Genomic DNA, 14348 nt, shown 5'->3' on the forward strand with positions numbered 1-14348 from the left:
GGGCTTTAGCAGGTATGCAGACCCTAGCTTTATCTTGCCTGGTGCTCTGGAGTCAAGTGGTAGGCTTTCCAGCCCAGGCCGTGTCCCCAGGACAAGCTCAGATCTGGCCTATGTCCTGCTGTCTCCCTGCATCCCTAGAAACTGGCTCTGGTCCTATCCATATGTGGGGGCAGGGACTTGTGAATGAACACAGAATCTCTCTCTCTCTTTGGCAAGTGTTGCTTAGGAGGGAGAGAGCTGCAAAGAGGGAGAGAGAGGGGAGAAAGAGGAGAGAGAGCTCTCAGAAAATGGCTCATTGGGCCTGCTGCTTGGGGGGAGCTGGGGAGCCTCAGAATCCAGAATTCAGTGGAAAGACTCCACAAGGTGGTGATGACACTGGGGAGTGTGTGTGTGTGTGTGTGTGTGTGTGTGTGTGTGTGTGTGTGTGTGTGTGTGTGTGTGTGTGTGTGCTTTCATGGCAGGGAACAGCCCTCCCCCAACGTGAACAACCCTCTTTCTTGGCTTTGTTTAGGCAGGCATCTAAACAAGAAGTGTATCTTCCAGGCCTCCCTTCACTCTTGCAAGGCACTTGATTTCATCCTGGAATGTGTCATTCTGGAGAGAGGGCCACAGCTCCCCCCCCCCCCAGCACTCCCTCCCACTCACCGACCCCCACCCTTCCAATGCCAGGTCCCCGAAAGCCTTGGGTCTATGCACAGTGGCACCCTTTCCCTGGCGTGCTCCCAGGAAACAGGCAGGCGACGACGTGAGGGGCAGAGCTCTGTCACCCCACCCACGTCTCCCCTTGCCCGCCTCCCCGCCGGGCCTCCCACACGCCCCCCTCCCACCGCCCGCAGCCCCGCAGCCCCGCAGCAGCCACAGGGGGAACCAAAGAGACTGAAGCTTTCCCAGCTGCCCGGACCACAGACGCCAACACCCCCGCCCCCCACCACACGCCGCCCGCCCGCCTGCGCCCAACACTCTAGCCCACGACCAAGTCAGCGGCAGCGGCAGCAGCGGCGGCGGCGGCGACGGCCACAGCCACAGCCACAGCCACAGCCACAGCGCAGCAGCAGCAGCAGCAGCAGCAGCAGCAGCAGCAGCAGCAGCAGCTGCAGGCGGGCTGCGGAACTCGCAGCGGCGCGCTCCAGGCAGCGCTCGCCAGCCCAGGTGACTCGCTCTGTCCGGTCGGGCCGGCTCCGGGGACCCCTCGCGCGCCCCCGGCCCGGGTTCCGGCGCCCACCGGACCTCGCGCTCTCCCACTCTCCCCTCCCCTGCTCTCCGGCCCTTCAGGTCTCTGCAAGGGAGGTCGCGGCAGCGGCCCGGCGGCAGCGGCGACCGTGGCGACAGCGGCGACCGTGGCGGCGGCGGTGGCGGCGGCGGCGGCGGCGGCGGCGGCGGCAGCGGCGGAGGCTGCGGCGGCGACCGTGGCGGAGGCCGTGGCGGAGGCCTCCGTGGCGGAGGCGGAAGCCGAGGTGGAGGCTGAGGTGGAGGCCGAGGCCGCGGCGGCGGCGGCGGCGGCGGCGGCGGCCGAGGCCAGCCTGGGGGAGGTGACGGAGGCCGGCGCCCCGCTAGCGGCCGCCGCGGCGGAGGCGGGTGCGGTGGCGCCCCCCTTGGGGGAGGCCAGGGTGGATTTGGATGAGGAGTTGGCGGCGGCGATGGCGGCGGAGGAGGCCGAAGTCCAGGCGGTGGTGGCGGCGGCGGCGGTGGCGGCGGCCGATGCGGGGGTGGGGCCGGACGAGGACAACGAGGGGAACCCAGACTTTCCCATGGCCTCTCTGTACGTGGGCGACCTGCACCCCGAGGTGACCGAGGCGATGCTGTACGAGAAGTTCAGCCCGGCCGGGCCCATCCTGTCCATCCGCATTTGCAGGGACAAGATCACCCGCCGCTCCCTGGGCTACGCCTATGTCAACTACCAGCAGCCGGTGGACGCCAAGCGGGCCCTGGAGACCCTCAACTTCGACGTCATCAAAGGCAGGCCGGTGCGCATCATGTGGTCCCAGCGGGACCCCTCGCTCCGCAAGAGCGGGGTGGGCAACGTCTTCATCAAGAACCTGGGCAAGACCATCGACAACAAGGCGCTCTACAACATCTTCTCAGCCTTCGGCAACATCCTGTCCTGCAAGGTGGCCTGCGACGAGAAGGGCCCCAAGGGCTACGGGTTCGTGCACTTCCAGAAGCAGGAGTCGGCCGACCGCGCCATCGATGCCATGAATGGCATCTTCCTCAACTACCGCAAGATCTTCGTGGGCCGCTTCAAGTCGCATAGAGAGAGAGAGGCCGAGAGGGGCGCCTGGGCCAGGCAGTCCACCAGCGCTGACGTCAGGGATTTCGAGGATGACACCGACGAGGAGGCCACCTTTCGATGAAGATATCCCAGGAGCCACCCAGTAGAGCCGAGCCCTGGCTCCCACCCGGTTTACAATCCCCCCGCGCCCCCCCCCCGCACCTCCCCCAACCCACCAGCAGTGTATTGTATGGAGAGTGCAGGTCTCTCTCTGCCACCCCATTCCCCTTCCTTCCCTCTCTTTCCCTTTGCCTTAGCCTTTGCCTCCCCCCCCTCAGTCCCTTCTCCCCTTTCCCCCTGTCCCTCTGGCCCGGCTTTCTCCCCCTCCCTCCTTGCCCTCCCTCCTTTCATTCATTCATTCCCTCCCTCCTGACCCCCTTCCTTCTTTCCTTCTTTCCCTCCTTCCTTCCTTCCTTGCTTCCTCCCTTCCCTCTCTCCCTCCCCTTTTGTTTCCCTCTACCCCCACTCCCTAACTTCTCCCTCCCCTCCTCTTTCTGTCCTGCCCTCCTCTCCCTACCCCACCCCCACCCCCACTCCCACCCCTACCCCTACCAAGGGAGTTGTGATTAATACTACTAATCTGTGCCATTTGATAGGTGAAGGCTGCTTCTTGCCCTGTGGTTTGCTTTGCTTCGGAAAGGCATTTTCTTGCTCTGTTTACTGCACAGGTGATAGATACCATTTCATGGCAGAGCTCTCAGAAAGAAGAAGGCAATCAGAGGAGGGGAAACCCCCAGAGTGTAGTTGCTCCCCATGATCCTGCTACCCAGAGAACCACTTTTGACCTTTTTTGGTGTGCTTAAACGTTTGGCCAGCTCTCTCCTCTCTGCCCCCCTCTGGCCCCGCCCCTGTCCCCAACCCCTCCTCACCTGCCCTGTTAACATGCTGTAGTAGAGTGGTTCATATATGTGGTGTTTCTTAACCTGCTTTTTCAGCAACTAAAACCAAACAGAAATCAACCCACTGAACTTCTTTCCATGTTCTTCAACAGGCTTTCCAACCAACCAACCAACCAACCAACCGTCATCTTCAGTGCCTGCAGAGTGCTCCTGTGCATCCATGGACCTTAACGTTTCTGTAACCATTCCACACTGTTGGACATTCAGGTGGTGCCTAGTTCTTTCCCTGTGTTTAAAACCAACACTGTGTGCTCTGATGAGTGAATCCTTCCTTGTCAAGCCAAATCTTTGCTAGCATTCTGGATGGTCTGCTTAACTGTGGACTTGCAGGATCCACACGCAGACCTTTCAAAGACTTCCTGTGTGTTGCCAAAAGGCCCCTTCCTAAGCATTGTACTGATTTGCACTTGTGCCAGCCAGCGCAGCTAGTAAAACGAGTATGCCCCTTTCCTCTGTATAGTCTCCTTCCTGGTCCACTGTAATCAGTGTGTATGTGTGTGTTTGTGTGTGTGTGCGTGCGCATGTGTGTGCGTGCGTATGTGCGCATGCCTGTACGCGTGCTTGTGTGCTTGTGTGTGTGTGTGTGTGTGTGTGTGTGTGTGTGTGTGTCTTGGCCAGAGCTTGATGGGCTGCAGTTGATATTTCGCTGTCCTTGATTGTTTCTCTGGAATTGAACGCTGTTAATCACCCCTTTCCTCAGCTGCCCCTTCCTGTCTTTTTCCTTGTTGTCGGAAAAATAATTCAGCTTCTTTGCAGGAAAACTGTTACAAAGCAGTCAAGTTAACAGAAGAAAATTAGTGCCATCAGCTATCAATCCTAAAGACTACCCATACCTAGACGAACATGACTACCCACGTTCATGTGTATGTGCCCTGTATTTTTCATGTGAAATATATATATATGTGAATTTTATGTATATACTGTTTCAATATCTGCTTTTTCATGCATAAAATATAATATATAGATTATAGACATAGATGTATAGATATTCTTGAACTTCCTTTCATGTCATTAAATATTCTTCTAAAATAGTTTTTTGTGGCTCTTTAGTGCTCCAGAGTATGAATGTACTAAATGGAAGGATCAAAGTATTATGCATCCATATCTGTATTTAGATTCAGATATCAGGATATTTGTTATGTTTTAACTAATAACTCTTTATTGAATATGTGCATTAGATTTTTTCGTTGTCCAAACCAGTATTGCCAAGAATATCAATGTGCAAAGTCCTTTCTTGACATTTAAGATTATTCCCCAAAATAATGTTCAAAGTAAAATAAAGGGTATAGGAGGTTAAATATCTTTATTTTTTCAGTAGTGAATTACCATTCATGATGATACCCTTTTGTTTTTATAAGGACACAATTCTTGTGAGTTCATGGTCATGTGGGGAATATTCTGAACTTTATACAACTATGCCTTATGCACTCCATTGGGAATTCAACAGGATGATTAGCTAGTTTTGCTCTTGTTTACCTTTATTCAAACAATACATTATCATAATAGAAACACTTAAAACACTGATAAGGAAAAGAGACAAATCACTTGTAATCCTATCACCTTTGAAACATTTAGGATAGGATATGTATATAAAAATTACTACCTTCACCTGAGGCCAGTCTCTCATGCCTGTAATTCTGACTACTCAATTCCTGACATCCGTGGATAGAGATTTAAAGCCAGTTTGGGCAGACAAAACTCTGAGATTTATATCTACAATTAACCACCAAAGAGCCAGAAGTGGAATTGTGGCTCCAGTAGTAGAGTACCAGCCTTGAATGAAAAAGCCAAGTAAGAACACAAGGCCTTGTTCAAGCCATAGTACAGCACACACAAACATACTACCTCTAAAATTAAAATGTGATGAGATTTTCACCATATCGTCTTTCTTATCTCCACAGAATATTCTATACCCTCCTATTTTGTTTTAAATTGTTGCATTTTATAGAAGATCTGTGATTTCTAAAATCTAGCCCCTGGGTGTATTTTAAAGCCCCTGGGCTTTTCCCCACAATAAATTTTATATTAAAGGAACACTTGTATATGAGTATTTGCTAATATCTAGAAATATTTAATAGCTTTTCATACCCTGCCATCTGTTGCCACATGCTTTTTCCATAAAAATTTATGTCCACCAACAATATAAGAAACTCCACATTTCTCTACCCTTCTTTTTGTTTTGTTTTGCTGGCACTGGGCTTTTCCAAGGCTGGCATGCTACCCTTTGAGCTACATCTCCACTTGTAGCTTTCTGCTGGTTAATTGGAGGTACATACACATCTGTCTCGGCCAGCTCTGAACTGTGATTCTCATATCTCATTTCCCCCTTTTGAATAGCTAGGGTTAGGCATGAGCCCCTGGTGCCCAGCTTCTGCTCATCTTCTTAGGTTAGTATTTTTAGGTTATGTGGAATTGATTATGATTGTAGATTTTTCTTTTGTCTCACTTTTCAAGTGGACTGCTGGGATACAATCACTTTAAGCCATTTATGCATTTGCACAACTTGCCTTTGGTAAATTTAAAACAAGTACTAAATCATACTGAATGTATCCTGTACTAAATGCATGCGTAGTCTACATTTATATGGGTTGTATTCTGTCTAAATTTACATTTTTCTATTCACTATTCTAGAACTCAACTGCCATTGTATAAGCATATAAGCATTAAAAAATATGTTCCTTAATTTTAGAATTAAATGTGGCTTCCAGATTTCTCCTAATAAGCCCAAGTGTGCTGAATAATACTGTAGCATACCTACAAATACCTCAAGCAGTGTTGTTTTACTTAAGATGAGTAAAAAAATAAAAGCCTTAGCTAGGCATCTATAAGCCTAGCTACTCAGGAAGCTGAGATCTGAGGATTGTGATTTGAAGCCAACCAGAGCAGAAGCAAAGTTCCCATGAGTTTCTTATCTCCAATTAACCACCAGAAAGCCAGAGCTGTGGCTCAAAGTAGTAGAGTGCTAGCCTTGAACAAAAGAGTTCAGTGACAGTACTCAGGCCTGGAATTCAAGCCCCACAACCGACAAATAAATAAAATAAATAAAAATGAAAAATAAAAATAGCCTTTTAACGTCTTTAACTGTGTCACCAAGTAACATGGATTTGTCAAGTTAGACTTTTCACAATATATTAGAAGGATGCCCATTTTCCTGCACAAGTTTTTTCCCTAGGTATATAAACTACTTTAATATAATACTATCATAGTTTCTTTTTGCTGTATGAATTTTTATTTTTATTTCTTTTTTGGCCATACTGGGATTTCATATCAGGACCTCATACTTGCTGGGTTGGTGTTTTGCCACTTAGAGCCAAATCTTTGCAGACATAATCCTTGTTGGAGATGGAGTTATTGACTCGGGCTGGGCCTGATACCTCAATCTTCCAGATTCAGTCTCTCTCTCTCTCTCTCCCTCTCTCTCTCTCTCTCTCTCTCTGTGTGTGTGTGTGTGTGTGTGTCTGTCCCCATTACTGGTCTTGATCTCAGAGCCTGTGTCTTCAAGGCTTGTGCTCTGCCACCTAAGCCACAGCTCTACTACTATCTAGCTTTTAAATGCTTAGTTGGAGATAAGAGTCTCATGGGGACTTTCTTTCTGTCCTGGCTGGCTTTGAACAGAGATCCTCAGATCTCATCCTCCTGAGTAGATAGGATTATAGGCTTGAGTCACTGACACCTGGCTCTCAGCCTCCTCAGTAGTTTGGATTACAAACCTGAGCCACTGGTGCCAGCCAGTTTTTATTTTTTGGTTGGTTATAGGGCTTGAACTCAGGGCCTGGGCACTGTCCCTGAGCTATTTTGCTCAAGGCTAGTGCTCTACCACTTTGAGCCCTAGTGTCACTTCTGGTTTTCTGGTGGTTAATTGAAGATAAGTTTCAAGGGCTTTCTTGCCCAGCTGACTTTGAACTGTGATCCTCAGAGCTCACCCTTCTGAGTAGCTAGAATTACAGGAGTGAGCCACAAGCGCCTGGCCAGTTTTTAATTTAAAAGAGGTTTTATTATAATTCAAATAATGTATTTCCTCTTAAAAAGAAACCAAATAGTGTTGATTGGCCAGATGATCAAAATAAAAATCTCTTTCACTGGGCATTGGTGGCTCACACCAATGTTTTAGTTACTTAGGAGGATGAGATTTGAGAACTGCAGTGCAAAGAGAGCAAAAGCAGAAAAGTGTAGGAGACTCTATTTCCGACTAATCAGCAAAATGCCAGTGCTCAAGTGGTAAAGTACCAGATTTGGGAGAAAAAAAAATCCCAACAAGAGTGTGAGGTCCTGAGTTCAAGCCCCATGCTGGCACAAATGATAACTTTATCCATATGTGATCATTGATCATTTTTTGATCTCTGCCAAAGATGTAATTTGATAGCATTAACCTTCATGTAGCCTCAAGTTTTGATGAATTTTAATGTTTGTTCTATTTTTCCTCATGTAGACCAAAGCTACTAAGAATATTTGGATGCACAAATCATTACTTTAATTTGGTATTATTTCTTGAACGTTCTTACAAATGTAGTTATATAATAGATACTAATTTCTTTTATGAACTTTTAGTAAATATATAATATTTAGTAAAATAGATACACTGTTTAGTAAATAGATCATATTTAGTAAATAAATAAATATTTCTTATAAAGTACCATTAACTACTGATGATGAGGAAAGGAACCCTATCCTTAGTCCTGCTATTAGTATTATGGCTGCTACCTTTCCAGAGAAAGTGTATATGTACATATAACATTGCACATGATAATTTATGTTTCTTACATATAATATAGCCAACCATACTTTTCATCTTTGCATTGTTTCAGAAGCTTTACTTAATAATAAGCATTTGACATAGTTCTGTGTTTATTTTCTTTTCTGAAACATTTCAGGTGGTTTTTCAAACTTTATGTATTAATAGATTTCTAATTGTCAAATTTTTTAAAATTCTCATTTCTCCTTTAACTTCAAACTGCTATGTTGATTTCTTCTATCTAAATTTATAGTTACTTTCATAATTGTTTCCATGGCAAATGCTTCTGGAAGAAGGACCAGAAAAAAATTACTGAGTTATGTTTAAGAGTTTATATTCTGTGAACAAATTTCCACCTTAAAGTTGTGTCAATTTATATTATAACTGTTATTTCTAGTCTAAAATGTATGTAATTTTCTACAGAGGGCTTAAAGTGGATAAAAATACATTTAAAATTTTATTGCATTTTATTTTTGCACTTTTGTGTGTAAAGATACCTGTACATATAAAGAAAGAGGGAAAGATGTATATGTACATATGTACATGTATATACACACATACATATGTGTGTACATATACATATAAACATATACATATGGGTTCTCCAGAGAAATAGAATCAGTAGGACCATATGACACGTGAAGAGATAGAGATTTATTTTGGGAAATGGCTCATATGGACTAACTGTAAGGCTATGAAACTGGTAAGTTCAACAGTCTGCTATCTGTAAACTAGACAATCAGCAATTTGCAGAGATAAGGAAGTTTAACAGGAGTGTGTTCTCTGAGTATTTGGACCTTTTTGTTTCATGTAGCTTACTTGTGACTTCAGGGCCTGCTTAAGTCTGATCACATATACCACTTGATTTGACAATGTATTACTGCCATGAATGCTATGTAATCTAGTTCATGAAGGGCAGCTCAGGCTACTTGTTGGCCCACAGTCAAGAGTTAGTTTTTACTAAGTCCAGTAATAGGCCAAGAAATCTCTTTTTCAAAATGAGAGTAATTAGTGCAGTTGATGGGAAAGACTTGCTCAAAATTCCCAAAGGCTTCCACTGCAATTCACATATTAGCAGCTCAGCCTGTCTAGCACCCTGGACCTATTGCAGAGCCTTCTATTATTCTGAGCCCCACTAAAAACACTAGAACTTTCTCAGTCACTTGACAAATGGGTCAAAAAACATACCCAAGGTAAGGAATATGTTACTTCCTATACCCAAATAAGCCCATGTTCTTAATTATAAGGGGACCAGATGCAACAACTTAATCATCACCACAGAAGTGGTATCACAAACAGGTACCCTATTCCTGAACTCCAGAAATTTCATTGAAGTGGAAGGTCTGTAACTTTAATTTTTTTTGGTTGGTCATGAGGCTTGAACCCTGGGCCTGGGAGCTGTCCATCAGCTCTTCAGCTCAAGGCTAGTGCTCTACCAATTGAGCCATAGTGCCACTTCTGGTTTTCTGGTGGTTTATTGGAGATAAGAGTCTCACGGACTTTCCTGCCCAGGCTTGCTTTGAACCATGATCCTCAGATCTCATCCTCCTTAGTAGCTAGGATTACAGACCTGAGCCATGGCACCCAGCTGTAAGTTATTTTTTAATTTTTAAAATGTTTTTCTGTGGTCACGAGGCTTTAACTCAGGGCTTGGGTACTGCCCCTGAGCTTCTTTTGCTTAAGGCTAGCACTTTACCACTTGAACTACAGCTCCACCAGTGCCCAGCTTCATAACTTTTAGTGAGCTTTATTTCCCATTCTCTAAGTCTAGAGTGGTTACCATCTCATTAGATACTGTCAACATAATGTCATCAATGTAATGGATAAGTACAACATCTTATGGATGAGAAAAGTGATCAAGATCCTTTTGGAATAAGTTCTGATATAGGACTTAACAGCTGATAACATCTTTTTGAGAATTCAGTGAACTCATTGCTGGCCTTGAGAGCTGAAAGCAAACTACACAGGTCCCACGTCCAGAGATAAAGCAAAAGGCATTTTACCAGATCAAGAAGTGTGTACTGGGCTTTAGGAGATGGCTTAATTTGCTTAAGCAATACAATCACATGTTGTATAGAAGCTGCAATTGGAATCATCACTTGGTTAAGCTTATGGCAATCTACTGTTATTCTTTTTGTCCTCTATTTGTCCTCTAAATAGCCAAACAGGAAAGTTGAATGGCAATGCGGTGAGAATCTCCATGCTGCACTTAATGGAGGAACTAATCTCTGTAATCCTTTAGGAATGACTATTGCATTTGATTTATTACTTTCCTGATTGAGATAGTTCTAATGCCTTCCATTTAGCACCTACCATAGTATTTCTCATTCCATATGTCAGCGTGCCAATGTGAGGTTTCTGCCTGCTTTGTGCATTCGAGAACTGGAAAAAAATAATCACAGCATGGTTTGGGGGATCTGCTAGGCTCACAGTAATATGACCTAAACAAAAATTACATTGACTACCTGATGTTCATAGCCTTTACTCTGACTGTAAGGCATCATTGCTAGAGTTGACATCAGCTCAGACACAGTTTCTAGTCATTCCTAAAAGGTGTGCTTCTTTTTTCACAATGCGAACTTTGGTAAAAGTCTGTAGGCTCCTTTGGGGAATACTAGAAGAAAGATTAATAATGAAATTTTTGAGCTGGGAACCTGTGGCTCATGCCTGTAATTCTAGCTTCTCAGAAGGCTGAAATCTGAGGATCACAGTTCAAAGCTAGTCCAGGCAGGAGACTCATATCCAATTAATTACCAGAAAACTGGAAGTGGTGCTGTGGCAAGTAGTAGAGCACTTGCCTTGAGCTGAAGAACACAGGGACAGTGCCTAGGCCCAGAGTTCAAGCCCCAGGACCTTTCTTTAAAGGGGTTTGGGTCTATAATCTAGCTCAAGTCTTGGAGTTGATTGAGGAGCTTGTGAATAATTTTATTATTCCATTTAGACTTCTATTCACTTTACTGAGAACATTTCTGATTATACAAATCAGATTATACAGTAATAATGTATCTCTTTCACTTCTAGAAACATCACAGTTAATTAATCAATGTCAAAGACTCTTGATTGCTTCTTTGACTGCTGTATATCAATGTAAATATGTAGTCAGATTGCCATCATTGTGACAAACACCTGAAAAAATGAACTTAAACGGAGGAAAAATTTCTTTGGCTCATATTTTCATAAGTTTTAGTCTACTATCACTTGGCTCCATTGTTTCTGGGTCTGCAATAAGGCATTAAGTACTCTATGGTGGAAGAGCATAGCAAAGGAAAGATTCTCATGGAAGCCAGGATGTTTCCTGAAAGAGTGAGAGCAAGAGTGAAAGGGGGAGGGAAAGGAGAGACGGAGGGAGAGATATGACAAAAATACTCTCCAAGAGCACATCCTTAATGACCTACCTCTTTCAATTACAACACATCTTTTAAAGTTTCCACCACCTCCCAACATTACATTAAGTTCTAAATCCATAAAATGATCTATCCATTCATGAGGTCAGCACTGTCATGATCCAATCACCTTTTAGGAGCCTCATCTAGGAACCCTGTTGCTTTGGGACTAAGAGTTCAACACCTAAGCTTTAGTGGGATATTTCAGATCCAACCTACAATAGTAATCTTTCCAAACTTGCCTTTGGTGGTTAAGTGCCCCCACTGGGTTCCTGCCATCTTGGGGTCCAATTACTGCCATTGAATTTAGGTGTGTGTATGTGTTGTTTTTTGTTTTTTTGGTCAGACATGGGGCTTGAACTCTGGGCCTGGGCACTGTCCCTCAGCTCTTCAGCTAAGGATAGCACTCTACCCCTTGAGCCACAGTGCCACTTCCAGTTTTCTGGTAGTTTATTGGGGATAAGAGTCTCATGAACTTTTCTGCCCAGGCTGGCTTTGAACTGCAATCTTCAGATCTCAGCCTCCCGAGTAGGATTACAGGCATGAGCCACCGGCACCTGTCGAATTTAGGTTTTTAAATTAATTAATTAAGGATACTACTATGAGGTCTGGCCTATAGATCAAGGTCTTCACAAATGCTGGGAATCCCCTCACAAACTTACTCCCTGCAGTACTGGAGAAAGATATGTCTTCTGAACCCTCCCAGTGTGAGTGAATAGATCTAACATGATAAATTTAACATTTCCATCTCCCTAAACCTTTGAAGCCCTTCCTCTGTAGTAAACCAAGGTATTCCTGACATTATGGACTAGCTTTTGGTTCAGACTTTATCGTCTTAAATAATTAGAGCTCTTTTTTGTGTGTGCTAATATCATGACTTGAATTCAGGCCACATGCTTACTTGACTTTCTTACTTACATTTGGCTCTCTACCACTTGAGCTATATCTCCAGTTGGGCTTCTTTCTGTTAAAAAGATGGAGATAGAGTCTTGGTGACATTTCCGCCCAGGCTGGCTTTGGACTTCAATCTTCCCAGTCTCAGTTTCCTGAGTAGCTAGGATTCCAAGGTTGCGCCACTGATACCAGGCTAGAGCTCTTTCTAACTCCTTGACTTCAACATAAATGCAAAAGTCTGCTTATTGGATCCATATCAATAAATTCATATTTTCTTTCCATTAGTCCACATCCTTAGCCTCAATTGTCATACAGATTCCTACTCTTTCTGTCTCTATAAAGTATAAAAGTCAAGTAGTTCCTTCTGAGTGTAGTGTAACTCTTCATGGGTCATATATTGTATCTCTCCTTTAGGGGCCTACTGGGACATGAATATCTCTATAGATCTAAAAGCAAAGAATCATGCTGTATCCTGAGGAGAATCAGTATTATCATGCTTAGGAAACTGCCTTGGGGTGGAGGCCATTACTGTTTCATCAGATAATGCAGACTTAATCTGCTCAACTGAGGTGGAAAGTCTGTCATTGTGAGATGAGAGAAAACTTCTGCTTGTGTTTGGAAGGCCATTTTAAAAAGCATTCAAAAATACAATATTCAGAATCACTTGGCTCCTTGCAGCTTGTAAGTGGTTAATTAGGAGTATCTAATACAGATATATTATATATCTCTATGAATAGTTTCTAGTATGAACTACTGGTGCTCTCTTTAGTACTGAAAGTAGAGTCATTAATGCCTTTAAATCTAATCAGATAAGATACCAATTCTAGGAATCCCACAATCAACTTCAAAATCCTTTTCTATTATCTTTAATAGTTATATAAAATATTTCAATTTACTATGTCAGTTTATGAGTACAATGCATCTTGATGTTTCTTCAATTCTGAAATCTCATTCTAAAAATTTTATTCTTCTAGTACTACTATTGGTATTATTCATAATCCAGAGAAACAAAACCGTAAGAGATGGATATTATGGGAATTGGAACGTGTCATTATGGAGACAGAGAAATCCTATGATCTGCTATTTGAAGGCAGGAGAACCAGTAAAGCCTGTGGTATAATTCAGTCTGATTCTGAAGGCCTAAGAAGTCCCAGGGTTCAAAGGCTTGCAAACCAGAAGCACGGATGTTCTAGGTTAGGAGGAAATGAATGACTCAGATCAAGAAGAAAGAGCATGAGTTCATCCTTCTTCTATGTTTTTGTTCTGTTTGAAAACTCAGTGGATGATGTTCATCAACATTGATGAGGAAAATCTTTTCACTCATTCTACCAATTCAAATGCTTATCTCTTTCTCTCTCTCTTTTTTTTTTTTTTTTTGGTTGGTCATGGGGCTTGAAATCTGGGCCTGGGTGCTGTCCCTTGAGCTCTTCAGCTTAAGGCTAGTGCTCTACCACTTGATTCACAGTGCCACTTCAAGTTTTCTGGTGGTTAATTGGAGATAAGAGTCTCATAGACTTTCCTACCTGGGTTGGCTTTAAACCTCAATCCTCAGATCTCAGCCTTCTGAGTAACTAGGATTACAGGCATGAGCCACCAGCACCTTGCTTCAAATGCTTATCTCTTATGGAAATATTTTCAAAAACAGACCAGAAATGTTTATGAACTGTCTGGGAATTCTTTAAACCAGTCAAGTTGACACCTAAAATTAGTGATCATAGTCTTGAAAAAACAATTTTAATCTATGTCTTAAGTAACTCAAAGAAGAAGAATAAAAATCAACCCCTCAAATAGCAAAGGGATAGAATTAGGAAGGTTAGCAGAGAGATAAATAGAATGAAGTACAGAAAGATAATCGAAAAATTAAGATAATATTTGGATCTTTGTGAAGATCTGAAAACTAGACAAACCTTAACCAGACTGATAAAAGATGGAAGATATTAATGATTACAATAAGAAATAGAGAACATTATTAATAATTTATAAAAGTTGAAAAGATGGCAAGATAGTATATCATGCCAAAAAATGGATGGCCTATATAAATAAACAAGTTTCTAGAAACACAACTTAGCAAGACTTAATTAGGATAAATATACAACTTTGATAGACCCACAACTAACAAATATTTTAATGAGTAACTTAGAACTTCCTAACAGAGAAGCCCAAGACAGGAG

The 14348-nt window shown here is 43.5% G+C and overlaps 1 protein-coding gene across 1 annotated transcript; it reads left to right on the forward strand.

Annotated features, from left to right (window-relative positions):
* Positions 1–1716: 1716 nt before the first annotated feature.
* On the forward strand, positions 1717–2495 carry LOC122096395 (polyadenylate-binding protein 1-like 2). Its single transcript, XM_042666929.1, has one exon. It carries the CDS (start codon positions 1749–1751, stop codon positions 2349–2351), a length of 603 nt encoding a protein of 200 aa, XP_042522863.1. The 5' UTR covers positions 1717–1748; the 3' UTR covers positions 2352–2495.
* The last annotated feature ends 11853 nt before the right edge of the window (positions 2496–14348 follow it).

The sequence above is a fragment of the Dipodomys spectabilis genome, unplaced genomic scaffold (assembly GCF_019054845.1).
Source record: "Dipodomys spectabilis isolate Male_0828 unplaced genomic scaffold, ASM1905484v1 ptg000370l, whole genome shotgun sequence".
NCBI lineage: Eukaryota > Metazoa > Chordata > Mammalia > Rodentia > Heteromyidae > Dipodomys > Dipodomys spectabilis.

Coding starts and splice junctions, on each gene's coding strand:
- LOC122096395 (XM_042666929.1), top strand. CDS start 1,749: ATGGCCTCTCTGTACGTGGGCGACCTGCACCCCGAGGTGACCGAGGCG.